Source organism: Nilaparvata lugens, chromosome X (genome assembly GCF_014356525.2).
Source record: "Nilaparvata lugens isolate BPH chromosome X, ASM1435652v1, whole genome shotgun sequence".
NCBI lineage: Eukaryota > Metazoa > Arthropoda > Insecta > Hemiptera > Delphacidae > Nilaparvata > Nilaparvata lugens.
In genome coordinates this window covers 21,882,316-21,905,337 of record NC_052518.1, presented here as the reverse complement: position 1 = coordinate 21,905,337, position 23,022 = coordinate 21,882,316, and the positions used below count along the sequence as shown (strand labels likewise).

Sequence of the window (23,022 nt, the reverse complement as noted above, 5' to 3'; positions counted from 1 at the left end):
AAGCAATTACATTGACATGCTCAAAGTTCTATTGTGAAGATTATATTGCCTTGCTCTAAACTGTAAATATTTGTGCAAGTAAATTTTATCTGTTCATTCAGTATGATTGCAAATGTATACATTTACACACACACACATACACACACACACACACACACACACACACACACACACACATACACACACATACACACATTTCATTCTATTTGTTTGTTGTTTCCAGACTGGAGGAGGAGGAGGAGGTGGTGGTGGAGGAGATAATGGACTATGAAGGCGACAAGACGGCTGACTGCACTTCACCGCCAGCAAAACTTTTTTGCCCAACACCAAAACCGATTCACAGTCGATTAGACCAGAGGCGTTGGTATCAAAAACACATTGTCGGAAGAGGACAGAAGAGGACGACGAATCTCCATGCCAGCTGAGGAGGGGGTGCAGTTGCAGAAACCATTGACCAGTAGTTGGTCTAGTGAGCAGGGACTGGATGCACCTGCAATTTTGTGCAACAACATGTGTGCTGCAAAGGATGAAGCCAGTGACAACGAAAACAGCAATAAAGAAATCATCAATCCACAAACAACTTTCAAGCGGTGAGAAATTTCTTATTATTACTACTACTACTATTTCAAGTAATTAATGGATTATACAATTGAAAGAATAACCAGCATAAATTCAAGTGCAATACAATATAGTCTTTTATTTAGAAAAATATTTATTGATGTTGTTCAAACATTACTGCAAATTTTGAAACCTAAACTAATTGAACTAATTGTTGAAGAAAGTGAACATTTTGACGGAAATATTAAATGGTATTTTGTAACAACTGTTTTATTGAAAAAAGTAAATGTTGATAACAATCAACAGGAAATTATTTAAACTACAACAAATGCATCATTCTATAGTTTTACGTCTGTGTTAGTTAATGTTGATGAACATTTAGATGAGTTGCAAGATCAGTTTATTAGAGGTGTAGAAGAAATAGAATCAACACTTGACAAATTTATAAGATACAGTAGTGGATGGAATGTTGTTAGAATTATTTCCCTTGATTTAAATATTATTCGTTATAATCCTTTAACTGGCAGAAATAGCACATATATTGAAACACCTGCTTTTATAAAAGCAAAAAAAGCAATCATAAATGTACAGAACAGAAATGATAGCAAATGTTTTCTATGGAGCATACTTAGCTATTTTCATTTTAGACGTAGCAGTATGACTGTTGATTATCTTAAACAATTTGAAAACACACTAAATTTGACTGGTATAAAGTTTCCTACCACAGTGCATGACATTAAAAAATTTGAATAACAAAATGTGAACATATCAATCACAGTGATTGCCTATGATTCAAGTAACAATAAGTTTTTCCCGTACCATTGTTCAATTTATAGACAACGTGAACACAAAATAAATCTTTTACTCTTGTCAAATGATACAACACCGAAAAAATGGCACTATGTTCTGATAAACACACGTCAAGGGTATAATGGTTTGTCACAACTACTGAGCCACCACTTGTCATCACATAATGGACAAGTGTTTATTTGCCCATTTTGTTTCAATAAATTCACAACTAATAGACAAGCAAATTGTGATGGAAAAGCAAATTTAGACAAGCACATGGATTTGTGCTCAACATTTGCTATACAAAAAACAATACTGCCTAAACAGGGTGAAATTTTGAAGTTTAGCAATTATTCGTACACTTTGAAAAATAAATACATTGCATTTGCTGATTTTGAAAGTTTTATTGTACCAACAAATAATGATGTGGATGATGCTGATTTGCTTGGAACTGATATAAGAAATAGCTTTACAAGGAAAACACAAAAACACGTTGCTTGCGGTTACTCATTTATTATTTTAGATGAATTAGGTGAAATATTTTACGGTCCACGCATCTATAGAGCTACAAGTGTTGGTGAGAAAATTGTTGAACAATTTCTAGATGAAATCATAGCCATAGGTCGAAACTGTTCTTTTGATATGCAACGCGAAGTGCCAATGATTGAACTAAATGAACAACAATTATTAGATTTTAACAATAGTAAAAACTGTTTTTTGTGCAACGATGAATTCAAAGACAACAATATTTGATGCAGACATCATTCCCATACAACTGGCTTGTATCTTGGTGCAACGCACAAGACTTGTAATTTAAATGCAAAAGCACTGTCATTCTTAAACTGATTTTTTCATAATTTTCGCGGATATGACAGTCATTGTAAAGGCTTTAGCAGGACGAAAGGAAAAAATTCATTGTATTGCAAACTCATCGGAAAAATTCCTCACAATTACAGTAGATCAGGTAAGATTTCTTGATAGCTATCAATTTTTGTGCTCAAGTCTACAGACACTTGATGCCAATCTTGCAAGTGATACAGAAAACATTGAAACAAATTTCAAAGTAATGTGTAGTATATTCAATGAAAAAAACCAACAACAATTGTTATTACGCAAGGGTGTCTACCCCTATGAATATAATAACAGATGCAGACAAATTTGATGAACAGCAACTACCGCCGATTGAGGCATTTTACAGTAGTCTTAATAATACAGCATTACAAGTAAGTGATTACAACCATGCACAAAAAGTATGGCATGATTTTGACATTGAACCGATAGGCGATTATCATGATCTCTACCTTCTCACCGATTGTTTATTGCTGGCAGATATTTTTCAAAATTTTAGGAATGTATTTTTTTCGATTTACAAGCTTGACGTTTCCCACTTTGTTTCATTACCGCATTTTTCATTGAATGCAATGTTATTCTTGTCAAAAGTACACTTGGAATTAATCAGCAATGCTGATATGAACCTGCTCATAGAAACTGGTTTATGTGGTGACTTGTCAGTCATTCCCCACCGTCACACAGTCGCTTACAATAAATTTATGGGTTGTAATTTTAATCCAGCTATTGAATCTAGTTTTTTGTTGTATCTTGATTGTACAAGCTTATACGCTCATTCAATGATTGCATACAAACTACCGCAATCAAATTTTAGATTTTTGTCACAAGATGAAATTACAGTTTTAGGCGATTTTACAACTATTGATGATGAAGTGGACATTGGCTATATAATCAAAGCAGACCTGTTGTATCCTGTTAATTTACTTGATTTACATAATGACTTTCCACTTGCACCGTTAAAAGATCAGCCACCTCACAGCCTGTTCTCATCATATCAAACAGAAGACAATGTTGTTGTTGTGCACAGAGAAGCGGCGCCGTTGTCGTCACAAGTGACGGACGTGTGCGCTAGCGCATCAACAAGATTGTTAGCAACCCTTCATAATCGTAATCGTTATGTTCTTCACTATAGAAATTTGAAACTTTATTTAAGCTTAGGCATGAAATTGACTGCTGTACATAGAGTAATCACTTTTCAACAGTCATACTGGCTTAAACCGTTTATTTATTTGAATGCACAACTTAGGAAGGAGGCTAAAAATTTATTTGAATGTCAGCTCTTTAAATTTTTGAGTAATTCACTGTACGGCAAGATGCTTGAAAGTTCTAGGAAATGAATAGATTTTAAGCTAATTACTTGTCAGAAATCATTGGAAAGATTGATTGCAAAACCAAGTTGTAAACGATGGATTGTGTTTGACAAAGACATTGTTGGTGTACAAATGTGTAAAACAGAAATAAAATTAGATCGTCCAATTTATGCTGGTTTTTCTATTCTTGATTTGAGTAGATTTACAATGTTTAATTTCCACTATAACATTTTCTTGAAAATGTTTGATCCAAGCTGTGTGAAATTATGCATGAGCGATACAGACTCGTTGCTATATCATATCAAATCAGACGATATCTATGCAGTTATCAAACAAAATCTCCAACATTTTGATACAAGTGCTTACCCCACCACTCATTGTTGTTATAGCCAATTAAATCGTGGTGTACCTGGTACATTTAAAGATGAACTTTCCAATTTTCAAATAACTGCTTTTTTGGGTTTACGGGTGAAACTTTACAGTTTTGAATATATTCTAAGCAGCAGCAGCATAAATAGTAGTAGTAGTAGTAGTAGTAAGGATTTAGCAAGTAGTTGTAGTAAGGATTTAGCAAGTAGTTGTAGTAAGGATTTAGCAAGTAGTTCTACTAAAATAATGAGTAAACATACAGCTAAGGGTGTAGCAAGAACGGTTATAGATAATAAACTGAGGTTTGATATGTATATGAAATGTCTGACAGATAGATCAATACAATGCGATTGCTTTTCACAATTACGTAGTTATTCCCATGATATTTATCAGATAAGATGTGCAAAAATTGCATTATCACCATTTGATACAAAGAGATATATTGAATCAAATGGAATAGAAACAAAAGCGTGGGGTCATTATTCAATAGAAGACAGAAGAAGAGAAGAAGAAGAAGAAGATGGAGGCAGCGGCTAGAGTTAAAGCAGTGAGAGAGAGAGAGAGAGAGAGAGAGAGTATGGGAGAACAAGTAGCAGCTGCTGTTGTGTGTAGAGAAAGTGGTTATCACAAGAAACAAGTGGTCAGTGTTGTGTGACGAAGAAGAAGAAGAAGAAGAAGGATTGCTGTTGGCAGGTGAGCTGAACTCTAGCAAAACGCATGCATGCACGCACAGGACAGGACACATGCAGTAGTAGAAGAACCAAAACCAATTTATGATGACGGATTTGCAACAGAAAATTGCACAAGAATTACATCAGCCAGCAAGAAGGAAATTTAACAGACGTAATTATATACTAAAAGGAATAAAAGACCTCATCCAAATTGATTTAATAGAGATGCCAGGATTTGCTAAAGCAAACAATGGTTATTGTTATGTGTTAATTGCTATTAATTGTTTTTCATGTTATGCTTTTGCTGAACCATTAAAAACTAAAACAGGAAAATAAGTTGTACAAAAATTAGCACGAATATTACAGTTAAATAAAGGTATAAAAAATGTGCAAAGCGATTTAGGTCGTGAATTTTATAATAAAGATGTTAAACAACTATTCGATAGATTACATATTAATCATTACAGTGTATTTTCTGAAATTAAGGCAGCTTTTGTTGAAAGATTGAATAGAACATTGAAAACAATTTTGTATAAACGACTAACTGCTAGTGGCACACAAAAATGGTTGAACATTTTGCCAGACATTGTAAATCAATATAATAACACTATTCATTCCTCAATTGGCATGACACCGGCCAGTGTTACACGACGTCATGAAAAACAGTTGATCATGTTACAATTGAAGAAGAAGAATGAAAAGCAATCACGTACAGTTTATTGTGCAAAGTTTGCATTAGGTGACGTAGTGTGAATAAGTAAGTTTTGTCAGGTTTTTGATAAAAGTTTTAGATTAAATTGGTCGCCAGAACTGTTTATAATACATGCTGTTTATCCTACACAACCGCCAACCTATGTAATATGCGAGCTTAACAATGAAATCATACAAGGATGATTCTATAGTGAACAATTGATGAAAACGAAATTATCACCGTCTGAACAAAATACATATTTGGTTGAACGAATAATACAAAAATCTAAGAATAAATGTCTTGTTAAATGGTTATGTTTTGATAAGCCAAGCTGGGTAGATAAGACAGATATTATTACTCCAACTGTACAGAAACTACGTGCAAAAAAAAATAGCAAACATTAGCAGTTATCATCAATAATATTGTTTCAGATATGATAGAAACATAATGACAGAAGCGGCGGCGGGCCCACTGTTGTGTTTTTTGCTGAATGGTAACAATTCATCTCGTGTTATTACTAGAATTATAGATCTATTGTGTACACTAAAAGCAATGTGTGTAACACATGCTGATATCAAAAAATGTTTTTTAGTAAACTTATTTGAAAAAAACACACAAGCAAGTGAATGTGTTGATGATGATGATGATAAGTTTCATTTAAGTATATGCTCCCATAACAATGTATTTTTGAAAGAAGCAAATCAAAACGGATTTGATGTGGTTGATACTTGTATTTGTGCTCAATTTTCTATGTCACTGAACATACTTTACTCACAGATTAAATCAACAAAGTTCAATTTAGATGATGATAAAGAAAACATATTCATTTATATTTTAGACAATTGTATGTCAAAGGCAAATCTCGATTAGTGTGTGTGAAATTTGTTGTAATAATTATTAGCTGAAATACTGTCAATATTTGTATTCTTTTGCAAGTAGAAGATGAAATTCGTTGTAATAATTATTAGCTGAAACACTGTCAATATTTGTATTCTTTTGCAAGTAGAAGATGAAATAATTCTTAGCTGGTGCGCGACAGATATTGTCAATTATTATCTTGTGTTAATAAAAGCTGTGTGTGTACATCTGATCATTGTGTCTATGTTTTCTTCATCCACAAACCATTTGTAGTATGTAGCAGCAGTAACCTAACCAGTATAGTTGTTGTGCAGATGCGCATGTGTAAGCAGCAAGTGCAGCAGCAAGAGTTGATAAAAATAGTAGTTATTATGTCGGCAGCGGCGGTGCCGCCAGCAGAAGCAGCAGCATCATCAATAGCAATAGTTAACTTTGATAATCTTATTGTAGATTCAAAACAAGCAGACAAAGCTTGTCTAGATAGAAAAAAGCATGGAGAATTTTTACCAAGTTCAGCTAGAATTCTAATTTGCGGTGAATCAAATTGTGGAAAGACAAATGTACTGCTGAATTTGATATTTGATAAGAATGGATTAAAATTCAAAAACTTATACTTGTTCAGTGAGTCATTGTATCAGGAAAAGTATAAGTTATTGGATATTGTTTTTTCAAAACTCAAGTGTGTGAAATATTATAAATCTGACAACATTGAAAGTATACCACAACCGAATGATGTTGACAATCATTCACTGTTGATATTCGACGATTTGAATGTTACATGTGTGCCGCAAATATGTAACTTTTTTACAATGGGCAGACACAAAAACATAGATTGTGTGTATTTGATTCAAAGCTATGGTGCAATTTCAAAACATCATATTAGAGACAATGCAAATATGCTTATTATATTTAAAATGGATATGCATAATTTAAAATTAGTGTTTAGAGATTTTGTTGGATCTGATATGACATTCGTTGCATTTAGAAAACTATGTTGAGATGTATGGCAAAGCGGAAATCATAGTTTTATTTCAATTTTTACTGAGTGTAAAACTGATGCTGGTAAATATTGTAATTGTTTTGGTAAGTATATTGATCCAAGCTTGTATAGCAGCAGTAGCAGTACCAACTAACATGTGTCAATTCTCATCATTTGTTGTTGAGTCAGTGTAGATGAAAGAGCTATACTCTACTAGCAATATGCGTAAATTTAAATCAAAGAGAAAAAAATACAAACAAAATAGACGACGAGGACGAGAACATGCACGGCGACAACATCATCATCATCATCATCATCATCATCATCGTCAGTCTAGTAAAGTGATTGACAGAATAAAAGGTTTGCATGAATCAATTATTCATAAGCATAAATTGTTAACTAGTATGATTAGGGAAAATGATACAATTAGACAAAAATCATTAGAACCAATTGTCAATCCACTAAAAGAATTGAAAGATACACTTGTACAACAACATCAGCAGCAGCAGATGGCTGACACTAGAAGCAGACTTAAAGAAGAATCAGAGGAGGAGGAGGAGGAGGAGAAGGAGGAGGAGGTGGAGGAGGAGGAGGAGGAGGAGGAGGTGGTGGAGGAGGAGGAGGAAAAATGTAAAATGGAGGATGAGGGGGAAGGATTGAATAGATCTAATGTGGGTGATATCTTGAATAAGACAACAATACAAAATGATTTCGTTGATGAGTATATAAGAGAATTTCATAAGGAAAAACTAAATAATTGTATATGTTATGACAGTAATGATAATGAATACTTTATGGGTACAAAGGAAATTATTATTGACAATGCTAATTTAATTATTGACAATAATAATAAATATCGTTTAACAGTTGGTTTGTGTGAACTTCTCTTTAAAAAACAGCCTGACATGAAAATGTACACCGAACGTGATTTGATAAAATATTGAAATATACTACAGCTAACATCTGCTCATTTAGATCGTTGTGGATATGTTAAAAGAAATAAAGGCTACAAATCACAAATTATTCAATCTTTATTCCCATCAGCAAGTAGGAAAACAAAGAAAAGATTGAGGAAGAACATTGCTGGTGATATGGCGGCTGCTGCTGTTAGTGGTATGGGTTTTATAAGAAATGAATCTACTAGTCAACAATATGTCTATTGGGATGATCCAAATGAACTGATTGACAGATTAAATATTCTAATTTCATTACAGCAGGCAGGAAATAGATCACATACTGTTGAAATAGCTTCAATTATTGAAGAACTCAAAGAAAGTGGTATTATATAAGGTGGTGGCAGCAGTTAGTATGTTTTTAACACTTGTCAGAGATGGCAAGTAGTACTGTGAGTAGTAGTACAATAGATTGCTTTGGTCGAACACATCATGTGTTTAATAGTAATCATACAGCAGCAGCAGCAGCAGCAGCAGCAGCAGCAGCAGCAGCAGCAGCAGCAGCAGCAGTAAACAGTGGTTGTGAATCAACATCATCGTTAGTGGCAGCAAGTAGAGAATATTTAGACAGTAAACTACTTGAAATATCATCAAATATATTTACTAAATTACAGTCAGATCCATTGTTGGTTAACAGACAATACTTGGACAGTAAATTACAGGAAATTTCAACAAATATATTCAATAAACTGCAGACTGATCCATCACTGCTGGTAAACAGTCAATACTTGGACAGTAAATTACAGGAAATTTCAACAAATATATTCAATAAACTGCAGTCTGATCCATCACTGCTGGTTAACAGACAATACTTGGACAGTAAATTACAGGAAATTTCAACAAATATATTCAATAAATTGCAGTCTGATTCATCATCATTAGTAAATAGAAAATATCTAGACAGCAAATTACTTGCAATATCAACTAATATATTCCAAAAACTACAGGCTGATTTAATTACAAAGAAAGTGTTTGAAAGTAAATTACATACAATGTCTGATATATTGAAGGAAATAGCACAGCAAAAACAGAATTTTGATTTACAATTGAAAACCCTATCAAAATCAATTAGTGATGGAATTGAGGTAAAGTATGTTAGTAGGTCGTTGTTTGATCAAAAATTAGATGAATTGAAATCATTATGTGAACAACAAAGTAAGAACAATAGTTTGAAACATGTTGATACAGATTTGCTAGATAGGAAATTGACAGATTTAAAAGAGAGTCTACTCACACAAACTGAAAATAACTATATTAAGAAGCAAGAGTTTAATCAGAAGGTACTCGAAATACAAACTGCAATTAATGCCATGTTTGTAGACATGCATAAGCAACTTGATGGTAAACATTTAGCACTAGGTGACAAATTAAAAGTTGACATTATGCAGATGATTATGAAGGGTGAGGATTTTCAGAATTATTTACATGAACAGTTGTTCAACTTTTCATACTATTTGATTGCACAATATGTCAAAAAGAGGTTCATCTTTGACATGAGTGAAGCTAGACAGCATAATTCTTCTAGCTCTCAGGTACAGCTTGAGAACGTCCTTGTTGAAGTTTTAGACTGCAACATTTCAAGCTCTCAGGTACAGCTTGAGAATGTCCTTGTTGAAGTTTCAGACTGCGATGTTTCTAGCTCTCAGGTACAGCTTAAGAACTTCCTTGTCGAAGTCCGAGACTGTGACGTACTTTCTCTTTCTTTTTTTTAACTTTCCCTATTCTAAAATCCTTCTAGCTCTCAGGTATAGCTTGATAACGTCCTTGTCGAAGTTTCAGACTGTGATGTCCTTTCTCTTTCTTTTTCTTAACTTTCCCTATACCGTACTAAAATCCTTCTGGCTCTCAGGTGCAGCTCGAGAACGTCCTTGTTGAAGTCTCAGACTGTGACGTTTCTAGCTCTCAGGTGCAGCTTGAGAACGTCCTTGTTGAAGTTTCAGACTGCGACATCATTTCTCTTTCTTTTTCTTAACTTTCCCTATACTGTACTAAAATCCTTCTGGCTCTCAGGTGCAGCTTGAGAACGTCCTTGTCAAAGTCTCCAACTGTGACGTTTCCAGCTCTCAGGTACGGCTTGAGGACTTCCTTGCCGAAGTTCCTAGACTGCTGCATCCTTTCTCTTTCTTTCTCTTAATTTTTCCCACCCTGTTTAGCTTAAGATCTCAGTCCCAGACTAGAGATCGTCCCTGTCGCGGTCCTCAGACCAGCGAGAGGTGTAGGAAAACCTATTTGGCTTAAGATCTCAGTTTCAGACTAGAGATCGTCCCCGTCGCGTTCCTCAGACCAGCAAGAGGTGTAGAAGAACCTATTCAAATTAGGATCTCAGTTCCAGACTGGAGATCGACCCTGTTGTGGTCCTCAGACCAGCGAGAGGTGTGGAAAAACCTATTTAAATCAGGATCTCAGTTCCAGACTAGAGATCAACCCCGTCACAGTCCTCAGACCAGCGAGAAGTTTAGGAAACCTTGATTAGAACAGGATCTCAGTTACAGACTAGAGATCGACCCCATCGCGGTCCTCAGACCAGCAAGAAGCTTAGGAGAATCCTCTCATAATAGTCGACATACTGACTATTAATTTAAATGCATTTCAGACGATTGAGAGTGATTCCCGTACCCTACAGGGCTGTCACAGATTTGCCCTTAATAACCGGCGTGCAGTCACTAGATTAGCGTGGGAATCCTGTTTAGCAGTTTCAGAATTGCTGAAAAACCTTTCGCAGTTGCAGGCTCGCGATTCAGAAATCCCACACCCAAAACCTTATCCTCGAAACTTTAATTACCACATAGTTGAAATTGATATCCTGTATTTAGCTAGCAGGTCCAGCTTGCTGAGAGCTAAATCGCGATTCTCAGATTGCAAATTAGTGAGCAAGCCCCCATTAGTTATAGGGAGGAACAATTCTATTAATAAATCTCTATTCCTCATGCCCGATAAAATATTCTCCATACCTCAAACTCTATACACTATATCCTGTACCTTATACCGCCTACACCTTTCCAATAATATAAATCTAATACCGGGTGTGCAGGTCCAGTCTGCACACCAACAGCTCGCAGTCACAAATTGCGAAAATCCTAACAAAATTCCATATCATTCCTTGTTGAACTCCGCCCAAATTCCTCCACCTACAACCTTTATCCCGGGCTTGCAGGTACAGCTTTGCTCGCCGTCAATTTGCAGTTGGTTCAGATTGCGTACTACCTTTATAAATGTAATAATTTATAGGGATCTGATATCCGGATCCATCTCCTTGGTTAGGGTTACCTCAATCCTTCTTAACACCCAATCTGAATTCCAAAGGCCAAGGGCCGAATTGGCCAGTAATGGCATGGGTAAATACTCTTCCCCTGAAATTAAAAATCTCGCGAAGGAAACAGAGGGTAAAGAATCAGGATAGGGGGAGAAGTGTTGGTCCGGTAACTCCACCTGTCATTATAGCTACAGACCCCGACCCATATCCGACTGTAGCTAGTCTGCATTGGGGGTGGAATAGGGTACCTTCCTACCCGGCGCCTCCACCATTTGTAACATTAAATGATTGAACAGTGGTCTCCATCATTTGTAATAAATGATTGGTGACCTGTTTGGTAAACGTAATAAAAGGGGGCGATCCACCAGTTCCCAGGCCACTGTAATATTGTTGTTGCATAGCATTTGATGGTAGAGCAACTAGATGTTTTTTGGAATTTGAAAGAAAAACATTTTTTTAGGAGACTGATTTATTTTATTTAAAAGGAGAAATTTCTTTGAGATTTAAATGTGAATTTTAACATATTTTTGGTATTATAAAATTAGTTATCCTTCATCTATTTTAATACAGAGTGACCACGGGAAGTATTTACATTTTGAAAACAGCAAAACGGTGTTAATTTTTCAAACAAGAAATTTATTTACTTTTCTGACATGTTTGTTAGGATATGCTATTTTATTTAACTTACTTAATTAACTTGCAAAAATAAGGTCAGGCAGGTGACGGCCATCTTCTCTAATGCAGTTTTCAATTCCGTTGAGGAAGCTCTGCCATACTAGCTGTAGTGTCTCCTCGGTGATTAGTGCCACCTCTTCACGAATTGCCTCCTTCAAATCTTCCAAATTACGAGTTTGAAAACTTTCTCCTTCAAATGTCCCCACAAAAAAAATCGATGTTTAGGTCAGGAGAAAGAGGAGGCCAGGGCACATCTCCAAATCTTGAAATGACATGACCTGGAAACAAGTTTCTCAGCAACGTCATCGAAACTCTTGCTGTGTGTGCAGTAGCTCCACCTTGCTGGAACCATACGTCCTGTTGCAAGTTGAGCATATGCAGTTGTAAGAAAAAAAATCGTTGATCATACGCATGTACCGATTCACATTCACAGTCACTGCAACTCCATCTTCTTCAAAAAAGAAGGGGCCAATAACATGTTGTCTCGAAACCGCACACCATACAGTCACACGAGGCGAATGGAGAGGTTTCTCATGAAGCTGTCTTGGGTTTTCCTGTGCCCAGTATCTGCAGTTCTGTTGGTTGACTGTCCCATTTAGGTAAAAGTGAGCTTCATTGCTCATGAAAATCAGAACGTCAGGTTCATCGTGAAGGAGAACTTGCATTTGAGTAGCGAATTCCAACTGTTGGGGGTAGTCATTATCTTGTAACTCCTGGACACACACAATCTTGTAAGGATGAAACTTGAGATCCAGTTTCAAAATTTTTGGAACCGACTCACGTCCTATGTGTAACACAGATGCGTGCCGTCGAGCTGAATGACCAGGACTCTTAGTCATTGCTGTTCTCACACTGTCAATGTTCTCCAGACTCCTCACTGTTCGTGTAGCGTCTGGTGGTTTTTTCGCCATAATGTTGCCTGTGGCACGGAATAAGCATACAGTAGTGCTTCTTTCCTCTGTGCCTGTGGTCCAAAAACTTGTAACCCATTTCATAATCGTTGGTCGGCTAGGTACAGCTCCATGCCTTCCTACGTTAAAATGAATGCAAAAATCATGCTGAGAACCGCTACCACTGACTCATTGTTTCTTACATAAGAATCGTACGTAAACACGCGATGTTGAACAGTCCACGGCTCCATTGCGACTGAATAGCAGCAATGGCCACTGCTAGGGAGGTGAATGACCAACCGCCCATCCCCCCCCCGCCCTATTTGCCAAGGCCAAGTACAGTCGCATCAAAAATGTAAATACTTCCCGTGGTCACCCGGTACAAAACAATTAAGGAAGGTTATGGAATTTTGAGCATTTAATCAGTTTAAAAAAATTAAAATAAACTTGTTGCCAATGACTTTACAAAACATTAAACAGAATAATTGTGTTGAACTATTTGATTATTGTGTTTCTTATTTAAACAAGTTATATGAAAGTTTTAAAAAAACATGATTCAAGGGATAATTAATTTGGAATTTCTAAAAATTAAAAACAATATGGAAAAATAAATTGAGATTGGAACGATACCGTTATACAGTTGACGTCCATCCTAAGTTGCCATGGTCTGAATGGAAAACCAGGGGATGTCCATCCACGGGTCATCTCGGTCTGTCTCTGGAGGTAGGCGATGGAAAAGTGTGTGTGGAATTATTCAGAAGAAAAGTGGAAAGCTTTTTCCACTAGCTGGCTGGAGGGGAGACTAGAATGCTAGCCCCACTTCTACCTCTCCTCAGCGTTTTTACTCTGTCAGCCAAAACTGTCTGATCAGCTTTTAGTTTTTAAAGTTGAAAAAAATTATTTCTCTTCTTAAGGAAGAAACTGATGTTTGGGGGTTTGTCAAACCTTCTGGTTCATGACACTAATACAATTATGTTAATATTGATATAATGTAATTATTATTAATATTTAATTTGATATTATCAAATAAATTACACTGAAATAACTACCGTATTGTGACACTGGGCATTGTCAATGCATTTTCAACTCTGTGAGATGGGAGGATATCAATTGTCTTTTTTTTTCTTTTTCAATCTTTTTCAATTGTCGGAACACATTGCTGATAATTATTATTTATATCTTTATTCATTTATCTTCTATTTATTTCTTTTTGTATGAGTCTCATTGACGTTGAACCCCTTCAGTAAGCGTATTACTTCTTGTCAATGAATTTAATCATATTGAAATGCTTCCATCTTTTCAATTTTATCTCCTGTACTTTCTTCACTCATATACGTTTCCTTACATATTCCTTCATCTGTTTTCATCTGAGTGCTTGTGGTGTGAATGATGTAACTAGTATGGATCTATTGTTGGTACATGTAAACAATTTTCTTCGGAGCCTGTTTCTATTATTTCTTCTAAGTTTATTTGGATCTATAAATGATGGAAGAATGTAAATATTCAATTGACGTTACCGAGATAAACTCGTGTTTTGTGACTGATGCCGATAATCTAACGATAATTCGAACAATTGCCTAGGAGAGGTGGGGTACTTTATTGAGACCCAGTTTCTTACTGGGCATTGATATTTTCGTAGTTTCCTCCACCACCTGCCTCTACTGCCTCAAGAGTGAGAATGATACAGAGTACATCTTCTCTGTGTAAAGTCAGTGCGGAAAAAAGCACAGACAGACTTGGGAGAAGTAATGTTATAAACAGCTCCAGATGGGTCTTGATTCTGGAGGTGGCTTTAGCCAGCAGTTCGTCACCACAAGAGTCTGGTAGGCTAAAGCGTGCATAAATGCATTCCACTCCTATAGAAAAAACTAAATAAATTACAATATAACTAAATTATGTCACTTATTGACAATTGGTTTTATACACTCACTCACCCAATCATCAAATTTTCAAATAATTATAAGTGGTGTATTCAAGATTCTATTAGTAACAAAAAATGATCATGTGTAAAAAACATGGACATTGATTTATTTGTTCAATTATTGAAAAACTAACAATGAGAAGTTGCTCATTTACTTAATTAATGTGCAGAAAAATCTTAAGTTTTTAAGTAATCTTGAAATTACAGATCCTCATTTAATACAATAATAGTCATCTCATAAATTATCTATAATAATAAATAAAGGAGAGAATTGTCCTATATATATATATATAATATATATATATATATATATATATATATATATATATATATATGTGTGTGTGTGTGTGTGATAGACTGATAGGAATAATGCACGAATGACGCAGCATCACGTCTGAACTACTGAACTGATTAGATTGAAATATTTAAAGATTCTGAATTTACCGAGGATGGACATAGGCTTATTTTTATTGCTATTAATCAACTAATTCAATAATTAAATAATCGTTGATAATAAGTATTTAGTCCAATAATTCGATCCTGGATTGCAACAGCAGAGCTCTCTGTCTCAGGGATCAACGATCCATTTTTCAGCCACAAGTTTTACAGTTTACAATCCACATGATCTTGATTGAGCATTTGAGAATGTGCACCATGAACGTCATTTTTCTTCCATGCTTCTGTTTTCTACTCCTAATCGATCATTGTGGGCAGAAAATTATAAACTCATTATCTATTAATCTTAAAGGAATGCCACCTACTTCCATATCGTTCTTGATTATTATTTTATAGTTTTGAATTTATTCTGCCTATAAGCATTGTCTTAGTTAGACCATTAGGAGCCTATGCATGTGCATTTTCAAGATCAATGATACCCCACCACCTACAACTCGTGGTAGAGAGGTACGCTGTACTGCTGCTCTTGAATGTGTGGTGTACTTGGTATTGTCATTGCCACACATATCCTTTTCTCAATTTTTTCTATAGCTCTACAGCCCATTGTGAGCTTTGGCCTCCTCCACAACATTCTTCCAAACATTTCTATCCATTATAAATCCTCTCCATCCTCCATAACCCATCCTTATCAAATCATCCCTTATCTCATCTTCCCATCATATTCTTGGTCTGTCTTGTTTTCTTCTCAAGTGAAGCTTCTCTTTAAGCACTATTTTTGGCATTCTCGTTTCATCCATCCTATAAATATATGTCCGAACCATCTTAGTCTCAGTGCCTTTATGAAGCGTACTATACTACAGCCTTTTATTAATATTTCAAGTACAGCATTGGTTCTCCTTCACCACTCTTCTCCTTCTTTAATAGGACCGCACTTTTCTAAGCACCTTTCGTTTGAATACACTTAAATTGTGTTGGTCTTCCTTAGTCAAAGTCCACGATTCAGAGCCATAGGTAAATACAGGTCTTATAAGGGTTTCATAAATCTTAAGCTTGCTGCTTCTACTGATGATCCTGTTCTTTAGGAGCTTCATGTTGCTGTAATATGCTCTATTTCCTGATAATATTCTTTGTTTGATACCGGTGCTCATCATATTCTGATTATTTAATTCAACGCCGAGATAACTGAAGTTTTTCACTCTCTCAAACAGCCTATTATCGATCCTCAGACTCTGTAGAACTCTTCGAACTTGACTTCTTGATATTTTCATGTATTTTGTTTTATTTTATTGGCTATGAGACCAATCTTTTGTGCTCCTTTTTTGAGTAATTTATACATGTCCTGGAGGATATCTTTATTCTGGAAATTATGGCTACGTCATCGGCATAAGCACATACTTGATACATTTTATGAAAAATGCTGCCTCTCTTGTTAATGACGTCTATCACACGATGTAGTGCAACATTGAATAGGAGTGCTGACAGTCCGTCACCTTGCTTCACGCCAGTATTGAACTCAAACTTTCTACTTTTTCTAAATCCAACTTTTATCATGGCCGTAGTCTTGCTCATTGACATTTTGGCAAGCTTGATCAACTTCTTCGGCAAGCCATAATGCTCTAGCACTTTCCATAACTCAATCCTTATTATGCTATCAATAGCTTGTTTAAAATCGATGAATATAATGTGTAGGTCGAGGTCATGCTCATAGTACTTTTCTGTGATCTGTCTTATTGTAAAGATTTGGTCTGCTGTCACTCTTTCAGGATGGAAACCACACTGATACTCTCCAATGATTCGTTCTACATATATCGTCATTCTTCTGTTGATCTCTCAATTTCTTATCATTATATTTATTTCCCAGATAGGAATTGCTTGACCATCACAGCCTAGGCTCCGATTCCCAAAGAGGTTTGACAAGCGATTTCTGACACAGCTACTTCTTACATCCGTGAGGTAAGCAGGCGGAGTGAGCCAAGATCACTGCTTTCTGCATTTAGCCTGCCAGTGAATTCTCCACAAGCAGGCACTGTTTTAAAATTTGAGAGAAGTGATAACCCCTCTTAGGACACCAATTATGAGCATAATCAATTTAAACGTGTAGCCTAGGTCCAGTTTGCACAGTTCCACAAGAAGCTCATGATGCTTGTCCCTTGTCCTCCTCCTATGAAACAATATTTCATTCAGCTGGTGCTCAAAACAAATCACTTTTTATTCTCCGTGATGCATTTTACATCTTTACAATAGATTTTAATCTTATTAATATTACAAGAATACCTCTACAAGACTACATCTGTACCTACGTCCTCCGACTTGTACCTTTCATATTTTCCACTTCCCTGTAAATTCTGCAAAATTAATTCATTCATATCACCCATCATTTTCATTTTCAGCATGCATTTTCACAAATATGTTATGGGTATGTACTATTATTGTATTAATTTTCTATCATAGAAGTGTTGGCAATGTAAGATGTATTAAATAAATATCAAATATCAAATATCAAATATCAAATATCAAATATCAAATATCACATATCACATATCAAATATCAAATATCAAATATCAAATATCAATATCAAATATCAAATATCAAATATCAAATATCAAATATCAAATATCAAATATCAAATATCAAATATCAAATCAAATATCAAATATCAAATATCAAATATCAAATATCAAATATCAAATATCAAATATCAAATATCAAATATCAAATATCAAATATCAATATCAAATATCAAATATCAAATATCAAATATCAAATATCAAATATCAAATATCAAATATCAAATATCAAATATCAAATATCAAATATCAAATATCAAATATCAAATATCAAATATCAAATATCAATATCAAATATCAAATATCAAATATCAAATATCAAATATCAAATATCAAATATCAAATATCAAATATCAAATATCTGTGTGTAGAGGTGAGTTCTGGGTAACCAATTGGATCTAGGCTACCGGTACTGTATTTATTCACTGTATAGCAGGCTGTAATAGTCTGCACATATTTCTAGTGCAGAAGTAGCTGCATTTTACTCGACCAATAACTAAAACACATTAATAACATATCATCCTACCAAACCTTATGGTACAGTAAATATTATAAATTATAGTTATAAATCCATATCAAAGATATTGATTGGATTAAATCTATTGTTTCTAAGATAAATTTATACAGATTTTATGTAGGAGGATGGCAGATGGATGAAGACTCTAACTTTGTGTTAGCCTAACTGGAGAAAAAGAAAAATCGTACGGCAACGATTCAGATGGGAAGATAACATTGTGAGATTGACTAGGGATGGGTGGGCGGTGTGCGCAAAATATGAGGCATACAAACAGATAGATAATGCCCTAATTACTTACCTCCCTACTAGTATTAATCATGAAAAAGGTTTAAAACAAACTGAGAAAGTATATCGTGTAATTGGAATTGTACAGTTATGATCCCCCAACAGCAAAATGGACTTGCTGGGAACTCGTTCCAAGTCCATTTGCCCAAGTCCCGAAGCTTGTTTTAAGCTCAGGGACACAAGTCTAAGGGCTTGGTTTCGACTTGGTTTAGAGACCGAAGTTGGCACTTGTTTGACTTGTTCTAAGTTTGGCTCCCCAAGCCTAACCCAAGTCCCAACACCAAACCCGCCGTGAACTTATATGTGCACAAGCCCACTCCAGGCTCACTCTGATAGGCTTGTTTTCGACTTGGTTTAGAGACCGAACACAAACCCACCGTGAACTCATGTGCACAAGCCCACTCTAGGCTCACTCTGATAGACTCACTCTGAACTTGCTATGAGGTTTTTGGTTTGCTAATGAAAGTATTACACCTAATAGATAAAAACCTCAAAGTCTCAGATAAAAAACTTAAGAATAGTACATACTATATGACAAAGTGATAATCCAATTAATGACCATGCCGTGTTGAGGCCATCATCACAGTGAATCATGGCAATCACACAGAACAATAAATAAAATAATTCAATAAAAGGAAACTCCTGTAGAATGATGTGGCAACATTTACAATACCTGGTTCAAGAACGTGGAAATAGAAAAACCATTGTCGACCGAGTTGAGACGCGATAATTTTAACAAAACATAAATATATAGCCTATAACTTTTTGTTTTGATAGCAACTATAGCCTAGATTAGCTTTGGTCAAGTAAAACGTTTGGTTTTTTGTGTAGTTGAGAAGTTGATATTGTGGTAATTATTCATATTGAATGAAAAAGACTAAGAAATTGTCAAAAACCACAGAATCTCTGTTTATCAGATTGACAATGGTGTAATAACCGAAACCGGTCTTTCTAAGTATCAATAAATCTGTGATTTTTGACAATTTCTTAGCCTTTATCATTCAAAACGTTTGGTCACTTTTATTTATTTTGAAATATTGAGGGGAGAAATGACTGAAAATGCTTTATTTATAACTAGCAGGTAAACCGTGCTCCTCAAGGGTCTAATTGAAAACTTAAACTACAAAAATCTTGAAGAATTTAAAATAGGATTACAACCATCCTAAATTGAGAATCTATATGCAAAATTTCAAGTTAATTAGTCCAGTAGCTCAGACATGATGATGCGTCATTCATGAATTTCCTACCCCGTATGTGTATAAGCCAATTCTTTCCTTTATTATTATAAAACTATTGTAATCATACTTGTTATTAGGATTGATGTCATTTACAGATCTTTCATGATCTTATGGACAATGCGGTTTGTAATAAATCTAATTAGAACAGTACGGTAATTGAATAGCCTATTCCAAACCTTAAACAGTTTGGTCTACCCATAAAAGGTACACAAAATTATTTATTAAAAATATATCATTAATTAATGAAAAGGGGAAACTAGTGATATGGACTTGAATTAGTTATTTGTGCAACTAGTGCGCAAAGTGACAGTTTGCTGCATCGAAAGAAACGTTTACGCCCGAGCCGTAGGCGAGGGCGGAATGGTTTCTTGAGTGCAGCAAACGAACTTTGCGCACGTATTTCACATTAAATTTTTCCTACAGTTACCATTGAATATGAAAAGTGGGTAATTATGGGTAAAATTGCCTGAATAATGTAGTAGTGTTTGAATGGCGGGGGGCAGCTGTGTGGTGTGTTCTGTGGTGGCACTGTGCTGTGGTTGTCCTTGGTTATAATATCTACTTAATAATTAGCGCGTTGTGCTTCGTTGCACCTCTGCTCACTATAGCAGCCCACTCACTGTTACCAACTTAATTTTGATTTTGCTGCACTGGTGCTCCATATAACCTACTAACTATTTTGCGTTGTCATGCTGCAAATCTGGAGTACGCAAAGTACTCACTTTGCGCACTAGTGCGGAAAAGTGATTCTTTGCAGCCTGCAATCAGTGCACAAATGGTCACTTTTCAGGGTATCTGTAGGAAAAAGAATATTATATGTTTGAATTCAATTACTTCCAAGGTTTTCAACCTAACTTGAGCTATTATTAAAATACCCTAACAAAATTTTATGGTTGACTTTTTCCACTACTATTATTAGGCCTACTATTATTTTAACTTACTTGTTAAGAGTCTGGGATAACAATAAGTGAGTTAAAAATACTATTGTAAAAATTTAAAAAGTTAACCATAAAGTTTAATAACTAAATATGCTAGTAATGATGATATTATTCAAACTATCAATAATATGAGCACAAATAAGTATCCAGGCTTTGATGATATTGGCGTTTCAGATTTGCAAGCCCTGAAAGAGCATATGGTAAATCCCCTTTGTCGAATGATGAATCTATCAATTTCTAAAGGCATATTCCCAGACTTTTTAAAAATAGCCATTGTTAAACCATTTTTTAAAACTGGTGCTCGAGATGACCTGGAGAATTTCAGGCCAATAGCTAAATCATCAGTGCCTGAGAAGATATTCGAAAGATATTTATCAATCCATTTAAATCAATAACTATCTGATAATAATATCCTGTCAAATGTTCAATATGGCTTTCAAAAAAGGGAAATCTGCAAAGCACTTCTTTTAAATTTTACCCACAAAATAAATAATTTTTTGAATGATAGATTTCATGTTCTAGCAATAATCATAAATTACTCGAAGTCCTTTGATACTCTGAAGCATAATATCCTTCTGGATGAGCTTCATGACATTGGAATCACAGGAAATGTTCTAAAGTTGTTTGATAGTTACCTGAGTGATATAATGTTTATACTTTAATATGATTATTTGGAGTACTCATTAATAAAAGACTGTAAGACACTTGATTCTTTATTGACTTATTACTATTAACTCACAAAAAGACTTTACAAAACTAGACCGCCCAACTGGCTTAATACAAAAACTCCACTCCATTGCTTTTCTGACGTCATGAGCAGGATGCCCAACACTACAAGTGACAGATACTTTCTGGTTAAGTTAGGGAACAACCAAAGCGAATTATTAAAAAACGACGATATTGGTGTCCCACAGGGTAGTATCTTGGGTCCTGTCTTCTACAATATATATGTAAACTCAATTTCAAGCATAATCAGAAATGGTGACATTTTTATGTATGCTGATGACACAGCTTTAATTGTTGGGCATAAAAATCTTAAAGTTGCAGAGCAACTGTTGCAATATGACTATAATAGGATTCTTAGGTGGTCACATGACAGAAATTTAGTCATCAATAAGAAAAAAACAGTTTCAATGCATTTTAAATCACCATATATGAGATGTAATGAAAATCTAAAAATGATCAGTCATGACTGCCTTTGTCTTTCTAAATCACTTCAAACTTGTATTTGCTCATCACTAACCCAAGTTGACGATACCCGATATCTAGGTGTGATAGTTGACAGTAGAATGAGATGGCATCCACACATCGACTACATCTCGAAAAAACTTCAAGCATTAAGCACAAAAATATTTTACATGCATAAAACTATTCCAATCGACTGTCTTCACCTAATTTATAAATCTCTCGTAGAGTCTATCATTAGGTATGGTATAGATTCATGGGGCTGTGCAGCTGACTATTTGTTGCACAGAGTAGAAAGAATTCAATTAAGAACCCTGAAGTGCATAACATATCGATTGCCTCTTATCAACTTAAATATCAACTTCAATAATCTTTCTAATGTACAATTTTTTCACCATACCCTAACTCCAAAGAACTTCTATATTAACAAAATTATAATATTTTTCAAAAATAATATTCAATACAGATCCTTTGCTCCACCATCTCCTTACAATTTAAGATCGAAGGATCGATCATATGTTGTGAATGAAAGTCCTACTTAATTTCGCTCCTGGGTTTTTGAAGATTTTGTGTTATAAATAGTCATGGATAAGTACAAATTTTGTGTTAATTTCATTATTAATTGTTTCTTGATCACATTTTATCATTTTGTTCTAGATTTTAATTCTTAATTCTATTTTAATAAGCCAAACACCGTTTAGAGGTTAGTTTGAGGTTAGGTTTTCGAGATTTAAAAATAAACATAGATAGTTTACTTGACTAAAATTATAACCAAATTAAAATCCTATCATTTATAAATCAATTATTATTATTGCAAGTAATATAATTTCTTAGATAGGAAGATGAGCTCAAGTAGAACACCGAAGGTTAGTAATAGAAATGTACACATAGCGGGAGTACTTATGCGTTCCCAAAACCAAAATTCAAAAACACCAAAACCAAAAACCCCAGTTCTTCAAACTACTTTAGCCGAAAAAGTTGCTCAACTACAAAGTAGCCACACTAATTTAAAAAACCAATTAGAAGTAACTCTAAAAACATCTGAGGAAGAAAGGTTAGGGATGGTAGAAGAAATTAAATCTTTGGAACTGATTATAAAATTACAAGATGAAGACCATAAAAAAGAAAT

The 23,022-nt window shown here is 34.9% G+C and overlaps 1 protein-coding gene across 1 annotated transcript; it reads left to right on the top strand.

Annotated features, from left to right (window-relative positions):
• The first annotated feature begins 281 nt into the window (after positions 1 to 281).
• Positions 282 to 14,552, top strand: LOC120354528. Its single transcript, XM_039441857.1, has 3 exons — positions 282 to 590; positions 5,669 to 5,730; positions 14,485 to 14,552. The coding sequence occupies exons 1-3, from the start codon at positions 415 to 417 to the stop codon at positions 14,550 to 14,552; spliced, it is 306 nt and encodes a 101-aa protein (XP_039297791.1). The 5' UTR covers positions 282 to 414.
• The last annotated feature ends 8,470 nt before the right edge of the window (positions 14,553 to 23,022 follow it).